Below are 24,295 nucleotides of genomic sequence, written 5' to 3' on the forward strand. Positions count from 1 at the left end.
AGCTTCCAAATTACCGCAGTATTGTCACATCAAAGCTATTTATAAAGAGGTGCATACAATTGTATATTGATCAGTTAGTTTGATAGCTTTCTGCTTACCATTCAAGTAGGTCGGCTTAAATTTTAAAGCAATAGTGGCAAGTTATTTTGCATATGTTCCAAGTGTATCATTATATATAGGTACTATATTACTTAAAATAAACACATTTAATATGTTTCCGTACTACGTTAACATACAAAACTTATTAATTTTTGGCATGTCATAAGCAACACAACTTTACTGTGGTTGAGATGAAGCCAAAACAGAGAAACATCAAGGTTTTTCCCGCAGGACGTCCTAAGATTTACCAAATGTATATGCACATTAATTAGTCGGTTAACCTCTACAAACACAATACACACGTAAACTATGCCCTTTGAACCCCATGGGAGTATAGGATTTATGATGGGGGATTTCAGAGGATTTCAACGAAACAGGTAACTCGAACATAGCAGAAAAATGCTACACTGAAGGACGAGTATTATTTACAACGAATTTATTTTTATTTTCGCAAAACCCTTTTGGTTTCCTCTTTTACATTTTTTATGTCCTTTTAAATGTAATTACATGAAGGATTAAATTTTCGTACCTTTAAAGCCTCGGACTCGGATGGACGTTAAGCATAATTGTTTTTGATACCCATAACATAGAAATTATGTATTTTTTATGAACGTTTGTGGGTATGAATGTAACATTCTCAAAAAAGTAGCGAGCCGTCAAATAGAAACATTGGAGTGTCTTTGTAGAACGTTTTTAGGGTTACAGTCTAATATTTACTTGAGGAAATATTGTGTAAATATTAGCTGTCTCCATTGGGTTTGTGTACTCAAACAGGTACAAGGTCTCAAACAGCTCAAAGCTTTGACTGCGCCAATGAGGCGGGCGCGACATGATTAAGTAATTGCCTGCACTTTATATGCTAAGTTCTACTGGATTGATCAAAGTGAAACCGAATTATCACGCGCCCGTGTGACGATGTTTTTGAATACACCCATTGATAACAACATAGGTCGATATGATTCATTAATTACTTTGAATTTGATTTACGTTGCAAAATTTCAGCAAAATTTTAACCGTAGTGGCACTTCGCAAACAATATTAAACTAACGCCAAATTAGCAGAGTGCGACATCAAGTTAAAAACACGTTCCATTAATATTTCTAGTTGCATCCCAGAGGGTTATCACCGCTTTTACACGAACACATAATACGGAAAATATAAAAGCTTTTAAGCAAAAACCTAGGGTCTGAGTTAGACATGAGCTTACTTCGCACTTAGCTTTGAATAATTAAGATTAACTTTAATATAAACAAAGTAGACTTTTAATTAAACTGTCGCGAACAACACTAGAAATTCACTCAGCTAGGAATTAGGTGAATTTATAATACATAAGGTGGGGGTAGCGCATTCGACACAGTCACGTCGCACGGGGCTCATAAATGGTGACTGTACTCCCATTTGCCGTAAGAACTTGGTCCATGCTTTTGTTATTTAACAGAATAGTACAACCACAGCAAGGTAAGTGCACCAAATGGATGGTAATGGCATACCTGTGTGTTTTGTCGCGTTGTAAATTTGTAAAAATGCTCGGTACTCGGTGCGAATTAAATATTCAGATCTGTTTGTCTTGTAAGCTCTTGTTTCGTAATTACGAAATATTTTCCTCGTGTCGTTTGTTTTACTTTCGACGCATTGTGATAATTACTATCGCTGTGTTAACATGGTGTGATGTCATCTCTAATTTAAGCGATTGCGTACTACTTCATTCCTTACTTGCCCAACATTTTGTTATAAGGACATAGGTATTAATTCCGTTTGTTTAAATGCTGCTATGAATAAGAATAATATTATTATGCAAACAATATAAGGTCAGTATAAAAAGATCGAGTTTTAAGTTGTTAAAATACTGTCTGTCCATTATTAAACAACACCTTGGAGACTAGAGGAGGTTTGCTAACAAGCTCTTTACTAATTGGCTGTCTTACACATTGATTATAGCAGTTGTGTACTGATATAAATTGCCACTATATCTTTACATACTACCGAGAATCCTTTGGGTTCTCAGTAAAGATTGTCATTAATGTCCTCCGATAGTTTTCCTAGAATTGTTAAGAGAGGTCGATCTCATGTAGGTGTTATAAAGATAAAACAAAGCAGAATATTATATCCACGATATTCTTCTGCTTCTAGCTGTTTCCCGGTTCCTTTAAGAACTCCTTCAAGTACCCAAATAAAATATATTTTACGTTAATCGAGGATAGTTTAGCTTCCCGACAGTGGCATAAACACATCGTTTCTGTACTTTCAGAACTTTCAGGGTATAAAAACCAAACAAAAAATGAGTTTTTATTATATCGGATGTGTCGTACCTAATCACATTAAATTAAATACGTTAATATTCTGGTTAATGGGTATACATAACGGCAGTGATCAAGTTTTCCTAAAATCTGGAATTTCATGCACAATAGCGCTTAGGATAGCGAGACCAAACGAAGTGCTTAATTTGCATAATTTCTTCACTGCACAGGTTGTGTACCCGATAATAACAGTTGCTGCTTCTAAGTTACATATTTGCAAACGCTGATAAAGTCGTTCATCTGTGGGAAAATAATATTATAAAGATTCCTTTAAATCAGAAAAACTTTTTATGGAAAAATATAACCTGTTTCAATAATATCTCTTAAACGTCCTTCTAAATCTGACAAATACTATGCAGAAAACCGTATTAAAACTGTTTAGCCTAGAGTGAGCTACGAGTCAAACTGGGAACCCTCTTTTATGAAGTCGCTTAAAAATATACTTTAACATTTTTAGACTGATTGTTTTGACACTTTTTGTCAAAAACAATGTTAAACCTTGCATTTATAGCATCAGTTACAAGCATCCAACCACAGACAGGCGTGATAGCATAGAAAACCAAATTGCTCCTCTCCTACGTTCGTTCACAAAAGGATTCAATTACGATGCACTTTACAGCGAGATCTGGAATATATGCATGTGAATCCTGAACCAATTGAATGACGTATTTAATGATTAATCCAATTTTTACCTAAGCAACGGCATAGTTTTTTTACAAATATAGCTAGACACAATGCAGGTCTAAAAATATTATAAAACTCAGACATATTTTTACCATTCGGCCTGCAAACAGTAACATTATTTTGTGAAAAATACGAAAAAATATTTTATCAATTTGTTTTTATTTTAATGTACTATTTTTAGAATCCTTCAGATAGTCTAAGATGTTTGAGAATACTTTTGTGTCAAAATACAAAAGGTACCTATTACATAATTTATTAGTGAGCTTCACCGATACTAAGTACCCTTTAGGTATCATTTTTGTTTTTAATCCGGTCGATTTACCCCGTCATTGGAGCCCGTGATTTGTTTGGCCCAGTTTCATTTCATTATTTACGGCTAACGACTTTTATTAACAACGTTATGAAGATTTACGATTGCCAAACTCAATCGCCAATGTATTAATAAATCATTAACGGAATGTAAACTCTGATATCGAATCCATTCCCTGTTGTATTCAAACTCGGTTCGATTCGAGCTTAGTTGAAGTTTCGATTATTTCCTTGTTTCATACTTGGGGATATGGTTTGTGTTAATTGAGGTCAACCAGTGTTGGTTAACCATATCCATTCAATACAGCATTCGAAGTTCTCTATAGTTTGTTATATTCATAAGTACTTCTCACTTGAATGTTTGAATGCGAAAGAGAATTCGTTTGTCTTTGTGTTTTTTCAACAGGGACAGTATGTGAGAGGTATGACTTATGATATTTTTTTTTATTTAACTGGATTAGTTGGATCAGGTGGATCAGTTCCTATGGAAAATAATATTCACGAAATTTTAACAAGAAAAAAAAGACCTTTGTGATTAACGCTCAATCCTTCTCCATGGGAGAGGAAGCCGAAGCCCAGCAGTGGGACGATAAAAAAGGTTGTAACGAATAACGAAGCCTTTGTAAAGAAAACGACAGTGAAAAATTACTAATTGTAAGATTATGACGTTAGGACTATATCATTTTAAAAGGAAGTATTTCATATCTTATCCGAATAATTAGCATCGTATACTATATCAGTTGTGTAGTACCTTTTAAAATTTCAATCTTATCAATATTGCAATCTGTCAATACATGTTATTCACCAAGTTTTCCTCTTCACTGCAGACAAATTTTGTTTGTTTTTATCGGAGATAGTGGACATTAGCTAATCAGATTATTTATTGCGTCGATTTATTTGTTTTAAGGATAACTTTACCCTTAAATATTTTCTGAAATTAAATTAAAGAAAAAAAACACAAAGTTGCCATCGAATAATATTTATTGAAGGTTGAATAAATTATTAATTGATAAATTAACGAAAAAATACTCCTGGGGCCCGATACTCCTAATTTTACTTAAGCGACATACGATTCACGTTCGCCTCGATTCGACTGAGATCCGATCCCGACTCGATTACGATTGAAGCGTATGTGGCATTCCGTTATTTTTTCTTTGAAATAAAAGTTTTTATTCTTTTCTGTCATTCAATAATGAATCATTTTGTCTGCAAATGATTTACGATTGCAAAATGATTGTACAGCAAACTACCGTATAGACCAAAATTACCAAAATAGCAGACCAACCGCACACCAATCAAATGTCAATCGAATACGATTGGTCTTTTATTAGTAGCAGAATGCCCGATATGGTTAAAACTGCTACTGCGATCATATTGCGATTCGATTTTGACATTATTAACTTAGGAGAATCGGGCCCCTGTTTAGTTACTTCTAGATGCTTCTAGGTTATGATTTTAGAAACTATGACTGCGAACGTAGTTAACAAAGCAATACCAGGTTGCACGATTGAGGGTGCACCGTTCATGACTCGGTTAATCCATGGGATGTACGTGGACACCTTAGTGTAAACCTCAGGCATAGGTGGTTGAATACAGTTTTGGGTCTTAGCAGCAATGCCCGTAAGGCTATCATGGCAGACCAAGGGGTTGCCAATATCGCCCTGGAACAATAAAACAGTCATTAGTATTTAATTTCCATATATAAATGCCGTCTCGCTGCTTGCTTCTGGAGAAATCTAAAAGACACCTGAACTTTGTGAGAGTATCATGTCAAATAAACTTTTACAGATGTGGATAAGATAGAATCTGTATATAACTAATTCAACTGTTTATATATTTTTTCACTTTATATACTTATATATATATTTTTCAATCTTGTTGCTTGCAACTTATGCAAAATTTGATCGGTAATATCGTTTAGCTATATAATGTTCAGTTTCGCATATTTGGACACATTTACCTAAAAATCTATAACTATTATTAGGTCTATTGCTACAATATTATATTTTACGTACAGTGCACCCAACTGATAATGAATTATGCGGGTACGCGCAGATCATACTGGGTTGTATAACGAGTGGCGGAGGCAGAATACTGTGCGCAAGCACACACGCGTTCCAATCAAAAATTGTCTGGGATGAGTAAATTAATTGCGCACTTTCCTGAAACAAAAAAACATTGGTTATGGTCCAACAATTAAAAAAACATGAGAATATATAATAGTACTAATAGTGTTATGCTTGCCCTTAATTGTCATAATATATGTAGGTACATTGGAATGGTACTTGTGAAATTTTATTTTGTTTGGGCAAGCATAATGTCGTAGCAAGCAGGCCGGTAAAACTCGATAACTTACAGTAGCTGATGAGTTTTGACTTCCCCAACCCGACAGGGTGCAGGCTCCAATTTCTTGAGGACTAACTTCTCTTTCGGATAGAGGGACTGGTTTCACCACGTTGTTGGGGAATGGAACGGTGAGCTGAAAGAGATGTTCATATATTTATTATTGAGATGCAAGATTCAAGGATGTAAAATGTATTTTGCCAATTCATATACATTTTAATCAGGTAGCTTAGCCTGTGGTTCTGTAACCACTGTCTGTTATCTATAGACAAATCATAGAAACGTGAATCATGAATAAGGAAACATTGGTATGGAATCAAGCCAAACAATACTCTAGCAAACCGATTACTCACGGTTATAACAGCGATATCATCAGCAAACGGTCGGCTTGTCAAGTATGAGGGGTGAACTGTGATATTTGCGATACTTCGAACGCGGTCTTCAGATGTGTCGTTAGTAAGCATCACTGAACCGGCGAACACACGGAATTCAGCCACGTTGATAGGTGTGAATGCCCTGAAAAACATTAAAAGACGTAAATGGAATTCTTATACGTGATTTTTAAGCAGTGCTTAGTAAATGCTGGATTCAGTTAAGACTAGAAACTGACCCGAACCTCATTTGGGAAAAGGCTTAGCTGAGTGAAAGATTGCAATATTGTTCTATTTACGATTCAAGCACGATTCTAAATACATAGGCGATATATGGAAGCTAATTTCCTTTGAACAAATTATATATCCATATTCGCGTATTTACCCATTGTTTTCATTGAAGGTGCACGACGCAGCTGTCAGTGCATGCTGGTATGAGATCAGAGCCCCTCCACATCTGTGCCCTCGTCTATAATTTTGTATTTTGCTTAATTCTTGCAGAGAAACCTGAAATAATTTAAAATTATTGACTCGAATTATGAGAGCAAAAATACGAACAATTATCCTTCTTCTTTATCAAAACATTTTCGTTATTGTCTGCCAATCAATACATTTCACCTCTAAAAGTAAAAACTTACCATATATTTGAACCCGCCCTCTGGTGAAACAAATCCACCTACGATTCGGGTTGAATCAACGGCATTTGAAGAGACTGCAACTATCGCTGTAATTAAAATGTTGCTGTGGATATATTCTTCGCTATTATGGTCATAAAATAATGGGCATATTTAGGTGTTATGTTGAAACATTGAAAAGGTTAAAAAGATTATGAAAAAATCCAGCAATAAAAGTTCACTAATTTCATAAAATTGTTCAATCACATGGCGACAACCTCTTAAGTCAAGACCTTCTTGCGGAACGGCGAGATCGACTATCACCGCGCGGCGCGTCAGTCTATCTATCACTACTATATCAGGCTTATTGGCTACAATAGTCCTATATAACGTAACATGGCTATTTTTGAGAATTTACTATTATTATCATGTAGGTACTTACCACTGACTGCAATTGAAAATAAAATCACGAAGGATCCCATTTTTTTACCTCAATCACCGACTTACATAAAAGATAGTTTACCTATTACAAAATTGAAAATTTAATTTTTAACTATCACAAACTGCAGTATTTGATTAAACTGTGTTAATTTAATTCGTACTGTCATTATATACATATTTTTAATCTTATCTGACAAAAAAGGGATACCTACATATTTTTAGTAGATACCTAAATAAGGTAAAGTCCGTAGAATTTAACTGCAATGTAAGTTTTTCCTCCTGCATTGATTAAACACAGTAATTCGTTAGTTTTACCTAGCCTCAATATTTTCTTAAGACGAAGTACCGTATGTAATAAATTGTTACTAATCCATATTAGTGATATATTCATAGTTACGTTAATATAGACTTACTTATAAAAACAAGTTTTCCTTTCACGATAGTACCAAAGTATCACAAGATCTGAATAATTTTGTAATCTAGAGAAGCCTACCTTGCCTGATACTAATTTTAGAAGTATGTTGGATCTACCCTTTGCTAGAGCCAAAGAACAGCAGTTTATGAATCCCCGCCTGTCTGTGCCGTTGTAGGCAAAAATACCGGATTCTCAGCACCTCTGTGGGTGCTCTAGTAAACTCATAAGCTCGTGGTTATATGCAATGGTCCAAAATAAAAAAGAAAAAGCTTTCAAAATCTAAATACTTAAAAAAATAAATAACCTCCTCCTTTTGGGGAAGTCCGTTAAAAAAAACATAATTGCTTTCAAATAACATTTATTGAAGATGAAATAAATTATAGTGGGATATTAACATAAAAAATAATTATTCCTCCTTAGCTACTTTTAGAAGCTTCTAGGTTATGATTTTAGAAGCTATGACTACGAACGTAGTTAACAAAGCTATTCCAGGTTGCATGATTGAGGGTGCACCGTTCATGACTCGGTTAATCCATGGGATGTACGTGGACACCTTAGTGTAAACCTCAGGAAAAGCTCTAACAGAACAGTCTTGGGTCTTGACAGCAATGCCCGTAAGGCTATCATGGCAGACCAAGGGGTTGCCAATATCGCCCTGGAACAATAAAACAGTCATTCATTAGTATTTAATTTCCTGATAATAATGTTGTGTTGTAGTAAGTCGCTGCTTGCTTTCGGAAGAATCTGAAAGACATGTGGACTCTGTGATGGTACCATGTCAAATGCACTTTTACAGATGCCAATATGATATAATTCATCTTATCAACTTTATATCTTCAATTTTATTGTTTGCAACTAATGCTATATTTGATTAGTAATATCTATCAATATCTATAAGGTTTTGATACCATTATTATTAAAACTATTGCTAGATTAATATATTTTACGTACAGTGCACCCAACTGCTACTGTTTTATCGGCGTACGCGCAGATTACACCGGGGAATGTAACAACTTGCTGAGGCGGAGCAAGAGCACCGTACGCAATCGCACAAGCAAGCCAATCAAAAATTGTATGGATTGAGTATATTAATTCCGCACTTTCCTGAAACAAAAAAAATATATAAAGAATATACAATTCAAAGTACATTACAATATGTAATATAACTAATAGCTGTTGATATTAATGTGAGTTATGTGTTAAATACATAAATTAATGATGCTTTATAACCATAATCCATTTACAGATGTTCAGCTGGTAGCCGGCGTCCATCTATCTACAGTTACATAAAGCAAGCGGATTGTAGCAAGCAGTCTGGTAGAACTGCATCGGCTATTAGCTTTCTTGGTCTACCTGTATGATAACTTACAGTGGCTGATGAGTTTCGACTTCCCCAACCCGATAGAGTACAGACTCCGTATTCTTGAGGGCTAACTTCTCTTTCAGATAGAGGGACTGGTTTCACCACGTTGTTTGGGAATGGAATGGTAAGCTGAAAGAGATGTTCATATTTATTATTGAGATACAAGATTCAAGGATGTAAAATGTATTTTGCCAATTCATATACACTTTAATCAGATAGCTTAGCCTGTGGCTATGTAACCGCTGTCCGTTATCCATAGCCAAATCATAGAAACGTGAAACATGAATAAGGAAACATTGGTATGAAATCTAGCCTGACAATACACTAGCAAACCGATTACTCACGGTTATAACAGCGATATCATCAGTAAACGGTCGGCTTGTCAAGTATGAGGGGTGAACTGTGATGTTTGCGATACTTCGAACGTGGTCTTCAGATGTGTCGTTAGTAAGCATCACTGAACCGGCGAACACACGGAATTCAGCCACGTTAATAGATGTGAATGCCCTGAAAAAACGTAAATATATTAAAGCATGTGAATGGAATTCTTATAAGTGATTTTCAAGCAGTGCTTAGTAAATGCTGGACCCAGTTAAGACTGGAAGCTGACCCCAAAATGATTTAGGAAGAGGGTAAGCTGAGTGAGAGATTGAGATTGCGTTATAGTTGCTACTGGTTACGATTCTAACACGATTATCCCTTCAGAGGTGACACAAGATAACGAATTTCCTTTAAACCATGTTTAAATATTTACCCATTGTTATAATTGAAGGTGCACGATGCAGCTGTCAGTGCATGCTGGTATGAGATCAGAGCCCCTCCACATCTGTGTCCTCGTCTATAATCTTGTATTTTGCTTAATTCTTGCAGTGAAATCTGAAATAATTTAATGTTATTGAAGCGAATTGTGAGAAAAAAATACAAACAATTATCATCCTCTTTACCCACGACGGAACGGAGCAGGATATGCGTTTAGGGTAAGAGATGTGCGTTTATGTGTGCGTTTCTGGAAATTAATGTCCCCACCTATCTTCTAAACTATTGTTCTGATTTTGATACGGCTTTCAATACCGGATTTGTGTTCGATGAGTTTATGTGCTTAGTAATGGCTGTAACTCACTAGGGGGCGCCACAATACTAGCGCAAAACAGCAAAGTAATATAGCAATAACTGGTTTGTGTTCGATGAGTTCATGTTTTTAGATAGCCAAGGCGGCTATATCTCACTAGGGGGCGCCACAATATTACTGAAAAACAATGTAGCAATATAATCAAAAGACCGATTACAATTCTGTTCTCATCAGCGTACTTAATGCATGTTCTCAAATAATAAAAATTACGTCTGCAACTCACTAGAGGGCGTTACAATATTAGTGGAAAATAATATTGCAATGCAATTTTGTACTTATTCTATTTACTTACATTCAATAAAATCTGTACATTATATTTTAAAATAAACAAAATCTGTACTTACATAAAAAATAAAACTTAAAATAATAATATTGCAATAATATTATAACGAATTGTCCGATTTCAATGCGGTTTTCAGCGATGGGTTCGTAGTTGATTGGTGCATGGTTTAAGATAAGTCTTACGATATTAACTCGCTATATTAGTGTGAAACGATTATATTGCAATATTATTAAAACTAAAACGCATAATAAAAATTATTATTATTACATCTAAGTATATCTTCGAGAAACAAACACGTTAGGAAAAGCTGTAAACATCGATATTCATTGTTTAAGTAGTTAAGTATATCTATTACCGATTTCTCGAGATATTAACTCTTTTAGAAAGTATTTTTTCGTCTATTATAATATTTAGTTACATAATAATTTGGTTAAGTCACGGTTTTTGAGTTATTTTATTATTTTTCAATAAGATTTTTACCGTCGTGAGATTTTTTAAAATTATTAATTTTGCTTATTGAATAATTATTAAGTATTTCACTTATCAATACATATTCGTTATATCGATGCCGATCAATTCACTTTACCTCCTAAAGTAAAAACTTACCATATATTTGAACTCGCCCTCTGGTGAAAGAAATCCACCTACGATTCGGTTTGACTCAATGACATTTGAAGAGACTGCAACTATCACTGAAAATAACATTTGTTGTAAATATATCTTTCGTTATTATGGCCATAAAATAATGTGTATATTTATTACGTTTAAACATTGAAAAGGTTAAAAAGTTATGGAAAAATCCAGCAGTAAAAGGTCACTAATTTCATAAAGTTGTTAAATCACATGGCGACAACCTCGTAAGTCGAGACCTTCATTTGTTTCTCTTTTTCAGCTTTCAAGAGGTTCTCGTCATGCGAAACGGCGACATCGACCATCATCGCGCGGCGCGCTAGTTGATCTATCACCATTAGAGGTATATCAGGCTTATTGGCTACAATAGCCCTAGGTCAGTGATGAAAGATCAATACCAATACAACGTGACATGGTTATTTTCGAGAATTTACTATTATTATCATATAGGTACTTACCACTGAGTGCAATTGCATATAAAATCAGAAAGGACCCCATTTCTTGACCACAATCACCAACTTAACTAGATAACCAAAAAAAAAATTTACTATCGCACATTGCAATATTTGATAAAATTATGTTCTTTTTCTTCGTATTGTTATTATATATACAAATTTTAATCTTATCTGACAAAAAAGGGATAATGATATATTCTTAGTAGATAAAAAAGGTAAAGTCCCAATATTTTAACTGCAATTAAAGTTTATCCTCCTGTATTGATTAGAAACAGAAATTCGAAAGTTTTGACCTAGCCTCAATATTTTCTTAAGACGAAGTTCTAAATACCAGCATAATAAATTGTTACAAATCCATATTAGCGACATATTCATAGTTAAGTTAATATAGACTTAAATATAAAAACATGTTTTCCTTTCACAATAGTACCTACCAAAGAATCACAAGATGTGAATTATTTTATTTATTTATTTATTCGACTTACACGGCTTTAACAGACAATTACATAAATCGTAAACTTTTTAAATTGAAAGTTAAAAGCTTAAAAATACAGTTACTAACTAAACTATTAAATAATATTAAAAAATAAACTAAAATGAAAATAAAATAAAAACACGTTAGTAACAAATAATAAAATTAGTTTCACAAAACTTTAAGCATACTCCCATTAAATGGACAAATTTATCTTCAAATATATCGCAGTCCGGGTTGGCTTCAACGAGTTTGTTGGTCGTATTCAACACGCGCGGTACGGGAGCCGCGGCGCGGGCTGCGGTTCGACACGGAGGCACGTCTAACAGACGATACCTCTGCGGCGGAGATAATTATCGAATCAGCTCATTCAGGATATCAGGTGCTTCTGTCAAACCTTCACAAATGAGCATAGTTTCTATCTGGTCACACTCCCGCCTTACCGCCAACATGTTATACCCCAAACATCCCAAAAGGAACTTGGTAGGGTAAAAGTAAGGATAGTATCCGAATGTTCTCTTTTAGAAAAAGTGCAAAAATCATTTTTCAAAGAAGTACATACTTGGCTTCATGCGGATTCCATACAGAAGAAATAACTTCTAATTTAGTTCGGACTAGTGCACTGTACAGAAGCTTTACGACGTGTTTACTGTTAAATTCACGGGCATTGCGGAATACAAACCCTAACCTTTTAAAAGATTCCTTGGCAACCGTTGAAATATGGTCATGAAAAGGTAGCTTCAGGTCAAATGTGACACCCAAGTCTTTCATGTTTTTCGATCTTATTATCTTAGTACCATTTATTGTACCTATAGTCAAAATATGTAACTTGGATGTCGCGTTCGACCAAAAGTCACAACACAGCAATTAGACAAATTGAATTCCATTTTATTCTGATATTTAGATCATGTATGTATGTATGTATCGTATATGCCATTTATATCGCTTTGCATGGCTTCACAGTCCGAAAGAGAGTCAACCGTACCGTAAAGCTTAAGGTCGTTCGCGTAAAGGCGACTTTCTGCGAATTTTGGGACAGATGGTAAGTCATTGACCATGATTAGGAAAATAAGAGGCCAAAGTATTGACCCTTGACCTACACCGGAACGCGTATGGTAGAGCTGGGAATCGTTGACACCAAGCCTTACAAATTGCTGACGGTCCCGGAGATAGTCGACTAGAAATCGGAGTAGATTAGGACAGAACCCAATGGCACTAAGTTTTAAAAGCAAGATGGCATTATTGACTTTGTCAAAGGCTTTACGAAAATCAAAATAAAGCACGTCTACCTGGCGTTTTCTATCAAGATGTTTTGATTTGTTCTCAATAACTGTCTGTTGGTATTAACAGACCTCTTGCATCTAAAACCGTGTTGATTGTTTTCTAATAAAGAGACGCCTACCTTGCCTGATACTAATTTTAGAAGTTTGTTGGATCTGCCCTTTGCTAGAGCCAAAGAACAGCAGTTTATTAATCCCCGCCTATCAGCTGTCCGTGCCTTGGTAGGCAAAAATACCGGAATCTCAACACCACTGTGGGTGCTCTACTAAACTCATAAGCTCGTGGTTATATTCAATGGTCCAAGACAAAAAAAAAACTTTTCAAAATCTAAATACTTACGAAAAAAGTCACGTTTATTCTGTTGTCAATTTATCGATGTACGTATTTGAACCTACTTTAATAAAAGCCTCGTCCATAGGAATAATATAAGCCCAAACACGAGGTAGTTAACATATTCAGTTGTCGAGTTCCCTCGACCTTCTCTGGCTTCCATCATCAGGTCAGCGCCAAACCCCCACTGTTGAAAAGTGCTATCAGGTATATACCCGAGTGTCAAGTTTTTTACTCTATGTATGGCTACAACTTTCGATAGTTGCCCTCGATTTCTCAGGGTTTCTATCATTAGATCTTTTCCTGATGAATATGGGACCAATTCGGAAGTAACCATATCAAACAATAAAAATACAAAAAAAAAATATACGGTCGAATTAAGAACCTCCTACTTTTGAGGAAGTCCTTTAAAAAAAAAACCATAATTGCCTTCAAATAACATTTATTGAAGATGAAATAAATTATAAATTACATATATTAGTGAGATATTAACATTAAAAAATAATTATTCCTCCTTAGCTACTTTAAGAAGCTTCTAGGTTATGATTTTAGAAGCTATGACTACAAACGCAGTTAACAAAGCTATTCCAGGTTGCACGATTGAGGGTGCACCGTTCATGACTCGATTAATCCATGGAATGTACATGGCCACCTTAGTGTAAACCTCAGTAAATTCTACCCTAGAACAGTTTAGGGTCTTGACAGCAATGCCCGTAAGGCTATCATGGCAGACCAAGGGGTTGCCAATATCGCCCTGGAACAATAAAACAGGCATTCATTAGTATTTAATTTCCAGATAATAATGCTGTGTTGTAGTAAGTCGCTGCTTGCTCTGGAAAGAATCTGAAAGACATGTGAACTTTGTGAAGGTACCATGTCAAATGAACTTTTACTGATGCAGATAAGATAGAATCCATGTTATCAACTTTTTATCTTCAATTTTATTGCTTGCAATCGATTGGGTTTTGTGACTATTATTATTAAAGTATGTCTCTACCAGACCTCGGCACTATAGAGTCCCGGATTTTTGGGAGGCGAACGTGGGGCCAAAGCCAACACGCTGAAGCCCTTTTGAGACTACTTTAATGAAATGGTGACACAAAACCGACGATTATCGCTGTATACACTATAGAAATGTACCCAAGGACAATCGCCGGTTCTGTGCTAAACTATTACTAACTATGGATGAAAACTACTTGGGCTATTGTGATGGGATGCTAATGGGCTAGGAATGGGGAAACTATTAATACTATTGCTATATTATTATATTTTACGTACAGTGCACCCAACTGCTATTGATTTATCGGGGTACGCGCAGATCATACTGGGTAGTAGAACGAGTTGGTGAGGCGGAGGAAGAGTATTGAACGCACGCTCACAATCATGCCAATCAAGAATTGATTGGATTGAGTATACTAATTCCGCACTTTCCTGAAACAAAAAAAAAATATACATACAATTCAAAGTACATAACAATATGTAATATAAAATACTAATAGCTGATGATATTAATGTGAGTTATGTGTTAACTACATAAATTAATGATGCTTTGTAACCATAATCCATTTACAGATGTTCAGCTGGTAGCCGGTGTCCATCTATCTACAGTTACATAAAGCAAGCGGATTGTAGCAAGCAGTCTGGTAGAACTGCATCGTCATCACTGCATGTCTATACTTACAGTGGCTGATGAGTTTCGACTTCCCCAACCCGATAGTTCGCAGACTCCGAATTCTTCTGGACTAACTTCTCTTTCAGATAAAGGGACTGGTTTCACCACGTTGTTGGGGAATGGAACGGTGAGCTGAAAGAGATATTCATATTTAATATTCAGATGCAAGATTCAAGGATCTAAAACGTATTTTATTTTGTCGATTCATTTACATTTAAATCAGTTAGCTTAGCCTGTGGTTATGTAACCTCTGTCTGTTATTCATAGTTATCGTTATCCATAGGAATCAAGCCAAACAATATACTAGCAAACCGATTACTCACGGTTATAACAGCGATATCATCAGCAAATGGTTGGCTTGTCAAGTATGAGGGGTGAACTCTGATGTTTGAGATACTCCGAACGTGATCTTCAGATGCGTCGTTAGTAAGCAACACTGAACCAGCGAACACACGGAATTCAGCCACGTTAATAGGTGTGAGCGCACTGAAAAACATCAATAGATTTAATCATGTAAAAAAGAATTCGCAAATTATATTCAAGCAGTGCGTAGCAAATGCTGAATCTAGTTAAGACTAGAAACTGATCCTGACATAGTTTGGGAAAAGGCTAAGCTGTATGAGGGTTTGCGTTATTGTTTCTAGCGCGATTCTCCTTTCTGTGATATATGAAAGCCAATTTCTTTAGAACCATATTCGCGTATTTACCCATTGTTATAATTGAAGGTGCACGATGCAGCTGTCAGTGCATGCTGGTATGAGATCAGAGCCCCTCCACATCTGTGTCCTCGTCTATAATCTTGTATTTTGCTTAATTCTTGCAGTGAAATCTGAAATAATTTAATGTTATTGAAGCGAATTGTGAGAGAAAAATACAAACAATTATCCTCTTTTTTTAATAATCATTAAGCATTTCAATTATAAATACATTTTCGTTATATCGATGCTAATCAATTCACTTTACCTCTTAAAGTAAACTTACCATATATTTGAACACGCCCTCTGGTGAAACAAATCCACCTACGATTCGGTTTGAATCAACGGCATTTGAAGAGACTGCCACAATCACTGAAAATAATATTTCTTGTAGATATATGTATTTGTCGTTATTATGGCCATAAAATAATGTGTATATTTATTACGTTTAAGGGCCCGTTCAAACAGACCAGCTCGGAGAGCATCGACGTGCATTTTTCTATGTATGCAAATTGTGTCAAACGTCAAGAAAAAATACGCGATCGGAGCCGGTCGGCTCCCCTTTTTATTTCACACCGAGCGCCTTTGAGCATTCTTAGTGACACAAGCAGTGCACATCCAAAAATAAACCTTACTACAAGTACCAAGTACTCGATTTTCAACGTGTTAAGGATTTGCTCTTCTCTCCGACACAGTTTAAATCTTTACCGTGTCTCCGAGCCGGTCTGTCTGAACGGACTCCAAACATTAAAAAGGTTATGGAAGAATCTAGCAGTAAAAATTCACTTATTTCATAAAGTTGTTCAATCACATGGCGACACCCTCGTAAGTTGAGACCTTCATCTGCTACTCTTTCTCAGCTTTCACGAGGTTCTCGTCTTGCGAACGGTGACATCGACTACGATCGCGCGTCACGTCAGTCGATCGATCACCACTAGGAATATCAGGCTTATTGGCTAGCCCTAGGTCAGTGATGATAGACCGATGCCAAATACAACGTGACATGGTTATTTTCGAGAATTTACTATTATTATCATATAGGTACTTACCACTGAGTGCAATTGCAATTAAAATCAGAAAAGACCCCATTTCTTGACCACAATCAACAACTTAACTAGATAACCAAAAAAAATATAAAAAGAAAAAATATATATTTTTAACTATCACACATTGCAATATTTGATTAAATTATGTTCTTTTTCTTCGTATTGTCATTATATACACAATTTTAATCTTATCTGACAAAAAAGGGATAATGATATATTTTAAGCAGATAAAAAAGGTAAAGTCCCTATATTTTACTGCAATGAAAGTTTTTTCTCCTGTTTTGAGTAGAAACAGGAATTCGATAGTTTTGCTTAGCGTCAATATACATACAGTTAAGACAAAGTACCTCATAATAAATTGTTAGAAAACCATAATTAGCGATTCTCGTCCAGCTATGTTGATATTTTATTATGGTAAAACAAGCTTTTAATGCTCTTTTTCTTATTTTTATTAGAGCCTATTTGGATTCTCTAACCATCTCATTAGCTCCTGGTAAAACTCAATACGGTTCTAGATACTTATGATAAATCGATGTATGAACTTTAATGGCATTAACTTGCTGCCCTGATTACGCAGCAAAAGATAACTATTTGCGGCATTAACAAATAAAGTAGGTAAACCTACATACATACTCAGATGCATCCGGTAGACTGGAAGCCGACCCCAACATAGTTGGGAAAAGGCCCGGGAGATGATGACGATATCCTTGGACTGTATAGTTTACTATAGACAGAAAGGACTATCATAGGATACTTGTACTCTCACAAAGTTCATTTACCAACCAATTAACCTACTGATATGGACTCATTTCTATTTACTTACTCAAAAGTCAATAGATTTTCTATTGTTTCTTATCTTTAATGTCTACTCTGTTTAGGGGAAACACCTAGGAACTAATCAAATATTTTGTACAAGCATTTTCCCTATTAGTCTGGTTGTTCTGATAAAGATTATACAGCTAACATATTATTGCACATAATCAATAAGTATCTAAATAATGATAAAAAGATAATTTGATTGCCACTGTCTTAAGATAGCGTGGTTGACGGTGCTTGTAGGCCGAGGTTAAAAATTTTTTCAACACGTATGAAATAAGCTCAAATACGTAGTATTTGCTATATATCGATGTGGATGTCCGTTGATTTTCTGTCGTCTCCATCGAATACTAATATCGAGTTTTCGTCCGATGTGTGCTTATAATTTTCAAGTGTTGCCCTTAATTCCTCAGGGATTTCATCATTAAATCCTGACCTGGTGAAAAAGGAACTGATAGTATACTTTTTATTGAAAGAATTTTCCAAATCGGTCTAGTCGTCTTAATAAAATTGAGTAGCAAAGATAAAAGATAAATTACCGAAACCTCCTCCTTTTTGGGAAGTTGGTTGATGACCTGTAATGCTGGACTGACAGTTTTCAGTAAGCTTAGGTAACTGTAGAGAGTAAAGTGAAACCATTTAATATATTTATTATCTATTTATTTGCCAAGAATATGATACAAAGATACACAGACGACAATACGCTTATAATATATGCATTATTATCACTATATAAAATATGTTGCATAAATATTATAGGCATGGTTTTGATAAATTATGAGAGTTAGTATTGAAGTCAAAGAATAGGAACAGAAGACAAGTAGACGACAGTTGACTGACAGATCAGTTTCTAAATTGACTTTTACTATATTCCGTTAGGAACATAGTAAAAATCTTATCAGAATATTTAGATAAGTCTGGTAGACTATACCGACCAACATACACAATAATGATTGGGGGATCGTTTTGTTCCCATCATAACTCATTCTGCAGTAAGCTTCCAGCATGTTGTGTAAAAAATATAGCCTATAGAACTCACGAAGACCATAGTTGTAGATCAAAGAAGTTCAAATTTAATCGATATATAGATAGCTTTAAGGATTGCACAATATACTTACAAATTGATGAAATAAAAGTAAATACCGATATCGGAACTATATCTGTACCACCAGGCATAAATATTAGACACAAAATAGTTGAAATTATAAGAAAGAAAACGAAAATGTTAACGTAATGTTAATGAACGCGGTTAAAGCTTTTATTTTGTCATAAGGCATAGTGTATTCTGATCACTTTTCAGCATAGTGCAGTGGCAAACAATTTTGTTTTCAAATAGCATTACCAGTCTACAAAACAATGTTATTCGAACCAAATAGTCGTTTCAACTAACATTACGTCAATAAAAAATAAAGTTATAGAGGAACACAAACAATTGACAACAACACATACTGAATTTTGGTATTTATTTTATAAAAAAATATATATTATCCTATGACATTGATGTTACAATTTGAACGAGCGCGAATATCGCTAGCAGACCAGCACCAGCTTGATAAGTAGACGCTCCACTTGTTTCGTTATTAAGTCCGTAGACGGTTTGGTTCAACCAAGCAACGTGGCTGAACACTCTAGAGTATACGTCAGGGAATGCTGCCGATAATGATGTGCAGTCCTTTGACAAGAAAAGAACACCCTGCAGATCGTCGCCGCAAACCAATGGGTTTCCAAGGTCACCCTAAAAACGAAACAATGTATGAGTTTTGCGCTTAATTTAAGAACTTCGGGTACTATTACGAGAATCGTTTTGAAATTGTTGTTTGGCGTGAAAAAGGTAAGGGAGGTAACTATTTGAACAGAAAAATAAATCATTATGCCACCTAATAGAACACAATTTAAAGATTACTCAAATAGATAATATCGCATCTACTATAGAGTTATAGCAAAACAGAGTTAGTTGCGTTCAAAACTTATATAGAAAAATAAGATTATTTTATAAGACATAATTAAAGGTGCTTACATGACATCCAGTACTGTTTGTTAGCGGCACAGCACAGAGCATGTTGGCCTGCATTGCAATTGTAGTTCCCATTGCATTGTAGGCAGTAGCGCAAGCCGTGTTCACAGTCACTCGGCTTTGAATGTACATCAACTGGTAACTCGCCTAAAAACATTTTTACTACATTAGGACGAAAGTCAATGAGCAACAAATTAGAATAAAGCAAATTTTCCTGATTTCACGTATTAATGATAAAATTATTGTTTTTTATTATATAGATTGTAAAGGACAATGGGCACTTTGTATGGAATTTGGTACCCGCTCCAACAGTAACGTATGATATATCATTAGAAAGGTATTAACGCGAAGAATAATAAAAACTATGGGGCTTGCCTCAATTAGCTGTCCGATCCGAGTAACGATAAAAATTGAATCGACATACAAGTATGTCATCCATATATGCAAATTCATTAAGAGGCATATTATGTCGTCAGTGTAATAATTTTAAACTCAGTTAACAGACATCTTACATTGTTTGAGATACACTCTATTATAATCTAAAGGTTGTAATAGTCTATGGAGTCATACTACGGAAACACAATCGTCATCTGATTTGACGAAAGCTCAAAACATTTATATTCATCTTTTTTTAAGAATAAATCCATCATTATCTCAGCACGTCTTGACGAGCAAGATTGAGTCGTAATATGTACTATGTAAACATCGTCTTCTGACTTTTCAACCTCAATTGATTGTAAAGACTGAAAAACTTTCACCAAATACATCAGCTAGTTCTGCGTGAACTGCAAAGGTTTGCACAGTCTTTTTTCAAATCAATCGGCAGGCAAACATTCTAAAAAGGCCAAATTCTAGTTTTTTTGTTACTTTACCAGTTTTTATTCGATACAGTTGGATTTAAGAACTACATCTACGTTGATGATTTATGAACATTATGCATTCTATTAGTCGATGTCACGCGAAATGGACAAGGATTTGGGACTAGTCGTCATAGTAAACATTTTTTGCCTTGCCAAGACCTACGCAATGGTACTACATTCAACACTGTTGGTCAAGGTACCAAAACGCCCATCGTCCTTTACTGTGACTTACACTAGCTGACGCATTTTGGGCTCCCCAACCAGGAGTATGGCAAACTGCTGGATATGTAATTGAGATGTCGGCAGTGGGAACTCTCAGGACTCTTACAGCAATGCTTGAGAACGGACTGTCAGTCTGAAAGTAGAAATGAATTCAGTTATGATCCACCCTCCGAGCCTTTATCCCAACAATGTCGGGGTCGACTTCCAGTCTAACCGGATGTAGCTGAGTACCCAGTGCTTTAGTTTTTTGAATTCAGTTATAATACAACAAAAAAATGACTGTTATACCTACTACATATTTTCATGCAAATAGGAAACCAATAGAAAAACGTAGGTACATACCAAGCAAACAAAAATTCAAATATTTCCTCTTCATAATCTTAGTAGATAAGCCAAAAAAATATAGGTACTCACAGCAATGACAGCGATGTCGTTATTAAAACGCTGACTCGGGACAAACTGAGGGTGGATTGTGAAGTTAGCTATGTTCCGAATACGATACGAGTTATCATCATTGTTGAGCCTTGATGAGCCAGCAAATAACCGAAATTGTGACGCGACAATTAGCCTGAAAAAAAAGCAGGTTGAATATTATTTTCCCGGAATACCTACTCATCCTCCGAACCTTTTTCCCAAACTATGTTGGGGTCGGCTTCCAGTCTAACCGGATGTAGCTGAGTACCAGTGCTTTTACAAGGAGCGACTGCCCTATCTGACCCGATCAACCAAGTTACCCGGGCAACCCAATACCCCTTGGTTAGACTGGTGTCAGACTTACTGGCTTCTGACTACCCGTAACGACTGCCAAAGATGTTCAATGACAGCCGGGACCTACAGTTTAACGTGCCATCCGAAACACTGTCATTGGTGTCTAAGAAATACTTCCCGGAATACCTAGTGTGGTCAAATAATAATGAAACAAAAACCGGCCAAATGAAAATCTTACTCGCACATAAATCACGTTTGTTAAAATACTTATTTTATACAGAAATGCAAGCAAACATCTATAATATATAAAAATGAAACCCGCTTTCCGTTGTCACGACATAACATGAAAATTAGAGGGGAGGTAACTTAGACCCGGGAGAAGGTTTTAGGAGGTTTTTTGTCACCATCCGGCTACGGGACGCGGGTGAAACCGCGGGCGAAAGCTTGAAAATAAAAAACACTGTTTACTTACTGATTATTGTTATGAAGGCATGAGGCAGCTGTCAATGCATGACTTAACGTGATCAATGCTCCTCCACATCTGTGTCCTCTCGTCAATTGATCCACTTCACTTCTGTTTTGCAAGGAAACCTATAAATATATATCAGCATACATCATTGCAGCAATAGGTTCACCGCAGGAGCACGAAGTCATGTCTGTGAGTCACTTTCACAGAAAAACCGCTAAACAGAATTGGTAATTAAGGGTCAGTTCAGGCAGACCGGCTTGGAGAGGAGAACATATTCTTAACACGTTAAAAATCGATCGATTTCACACCAAGCGTCTTGCTTGGTGTGAAATAATAAGAAGAGCCGACCGGCTCCGTCCGCGTGATTTTTCTCGATCTTGTAGATGTTTGGCTCAGCCGATAGGAGTCGATCGGAGCCGATTCCGGTCTGTGTGAAAAGAAAATGCGCGCCGATGCTCTTTGAGCCGGTCTGTGTGAACGGACCCTCACGGTTTTATCAAGTCGCCGATAGTATCAAAGTAATATCTATTTACAAGGCTTAGTACATAGGATATGAATGACAATATAAAGAATGACTACTTATCAAAAGTTATCCTATTAAAGAGGAAAGCTGAAGATCGAAACCATGAGAGATGCCTACGTGCGTCTGACATCATCGATGATAAATAGGAGAAATAAATAATAATATATTTGAAAACAATTCACTCGCATTCTGTGGAATTGCTTCCAGTACTGGACAAATTACAGCCTGTGTTACTTGGAAATAGTCTAGCTTCCAAACAGTGAAAGAATTATAAAAATAATTTCAGTTTCTTTCCGAGTTTTTTAGGGTAGGTACATAGGAACAAAGAATAAATGGTTCCTCCCTAACATTAGCAAGGACAAAGAAAGTAGTTGTATCAATGCTTACCATATAATTGAACTGATTTTCATTAGCAGCAGTTCCACCAATAATTCTGGATGCTGCTTCAACTGAATAGCTTGCTCCTGTTGGTTATTTGTTTTTTTATTATATTATATTTTAGTCACTATGTCGTAGAAAACTTAAATTATTTCAAGTAATTTTGCACGTGAACCTAATCTAGGCATGTATGTAACATAAACCTTACAGATTTTTTTTGTATCGTCCCACTGCTGGGCACAGGCCTCGTCTCACACTAAGAAGAATTGGGCATTAATTACCACGCTTGCTCAATGCGGGTTGGTGATTTCAGACTATATAGGTAGTCCAGGTTTTCTCAAGATGTTTTCCTTCACCTTTTCATCAGCCATTGGTGTCCAAGATTTACTTAGTTTTTTTTTATTTAGTAGATAAATAAATACTAGCTGATAATTTCGATTCGCAGATGTTCATTTATCTTATTGATCTGTTATTGTATTGCAGTAGGTACAGTAGTTTTTACCACCGTTTTTTCCTCGGTTTTTACAAAATGCAATATTTTTTTTTAAATCTGCACCCATATTAAATTACTAATAAAATAATAAAATTACGAAATCTGTCAAGTTTTATCACCATTCGCTTAGTTACGACACAGTTGAAATAATAAACATCAGTTGGTTGAAGGAGACGAGAGCGCACATACCAAAGTACCTAATCAACTGAGCCAATTAATTACCAGAATTTATGACGCAATAAAATAAATATCTAAACTTACCATAAAGAGCAATCACACACAATATCACAAACTTATTCATTTTAATTTCAGTTAATAATGTTCACATAAACTAACACAATGGTCCTTTCTTCGTGTTAATGGATAACTGAGTAATATACTATGAATGAGTTCGATATTGTCTGTATAATCAATATATAGGAGTTGCAATCTTATCTCATCCACGCGGGTAATTTTTTATCGCAATCATTTTGAGGAAACTTATTACTAAAAATATAAATCAGATCCTTAATCGCGAGACCTAACCTAACCTAACCCAAACATCTTTCAGTTTCCTCCTCAATCATCCTGATTCAATGTACCTCTGATCAAATATAAAACGTCTCACGTATTAAAATCAAAGTCTGCATCGTCAAGTACAATGCCAAAGTCTGACCACCAGTCTTACCAACTGAGTTGAGGAGGTCAGATAGGCAGTTGCTCCTTGCAAAACAATGGTATGTCAATTTATATAGAAATCACGCCTAGCACAACACACCGCCGACGTGCTGAAATGCGCGGGAAAGTGCAAGGGGAAAAATTTACCATCCCACGCTACGCGACGGGTCACGGTGTAGTGGGTGCAAATTTGGTGTGAAATGACTGTACATTCTCTTCAGCTGTC

At 35.7% G+C, this 24,295-nt stretch overlaps 4 protein-coding genes across 4 annotated transcripts; all 4 read right to left on the reverse strand.

Annotated features, from left to right (window-relative positions):
* Positions 1-4,352: 4,352 nt before the first annotated feature.
* Positions 4,353-7,320, reverse strand: LOC110383975 (trypsin 3A1). Its single transcript, XM_049838970.2, has 7 exons — positions 7,160-7,320; positions 6,742-6,827; positions 6,489-6,610; positions 6,086-6,248; positions 5,746-5,868; positions 5,405-5,551; positions 4,353-5,050 (listed from the first exon to the last, which is right to left on the reverse strand). The coding sequence occupies exons 1-7, from the start codon at positions 7,197-7,199 to the stop codon at positions 4,832-4,834; spliced, it is 900 nt and encodes a 299-aa protein (XP_049694927.2). The 5' UTR covers positions 7,200-7,320; the 3' UTR covers positions 4,353-4,831.
* A 594-nt stretch (positions 7,321-7,914) lies between these two features.
* On the reverse strand, positions 7,915-11,595 carry LOC126054253 (trypsin 3A1). Its single transcript, XM_049838967.2, has 7 exons — positions 11,437-11,595; positions 10,955-11,040; positions 9,691-9,812; positions 9,281-9,443; positions 8,943-9,065; positions 8,525-8,677; positions 7,915-8,228 (listed from the first exon to the last, which is right to left on the reverse strand). Exons 1-7 carry the CDS (start codon positions 11,474-11,476, stop codon positions 8,010-8,012), a joined length of 906 nt encoding a protein of 301 aa, XP_049694924.2. The 5' UTR covers positions 11,477-11,595; the 3' UTR covers positions 7,915-8,009.
* Positions 11,596-13,941: 2,346 nt separating this feature from the next.
* LOC126054254 (serine protease 30) lies at positions 13,942-17,091 on the reverse strand. Its single transcript, XM_049838968.2, has 7 exons — positions 16,933-17,091; positions 16,170-16,255; positions 15,896-16,017; positions 15,512-15,674; positions 15,198-15,320; positions 14,795-14,947; positions 13,942-14,270 (listed from the first exon to the last, which is right to left on the reverse strand). Exons 1-7 carry the CDS (start codon positions 16,970-16,972, stop codon positions 14,052-14,054), a joined length of 906 nt encoding a protein of 301 aa, XP_049694925.2. The 5' UTR covers positions 16,973-17,091; the 3' UTR covers positions 13,942-14,051.
* Positions 17,092-19,194: 2,103 nt separating this feature from the next.
* LOC135116539 (chymotrypsin-like serine proteinase) lies at positions 19,195-23,832 on the reverse strand. Its single transcript, XM_049838965.2, has 7 exons — positions 23,674-23,832; positions 22,929-23,005; positions 22,022-22,140; positions 21,256-21,409; positions 20,852-20,974; positions 19,763-19,906; positions 19,195-19,480 (listed from the first exon to the last, which is right to left on the reverse strand). Exons 1-7 carry the CDS (start codon positions 23,711-23,713, stop codon positions 19,235-19,237), a joined length of 903 nt encoding a protein of 300 aa, XP_049694922.2. The 5' UTR covers positions 23,714-23,832; the 3' UTR covers positions 19,195-19,234.
* Positions 23,833-24,295: the final 463 nt, after the last annotated feature.

This window comes from Helicoverpa armigera, chromosome 12 (genome assembly GCF_030705265.1).
Source record: "Helicoverpa armigera isolate CAAS_96S chromosome 12, ASM3070526v1, whole genome shotgun sequence".
Classification (NCBI taxonomy): domain Eukaryota; kingdom Metazoa; phylum Arthropoda; class Insecta; order Lepidoptera; family Noctuidae; genus Helicoverpa; species Helicoverpa armigera.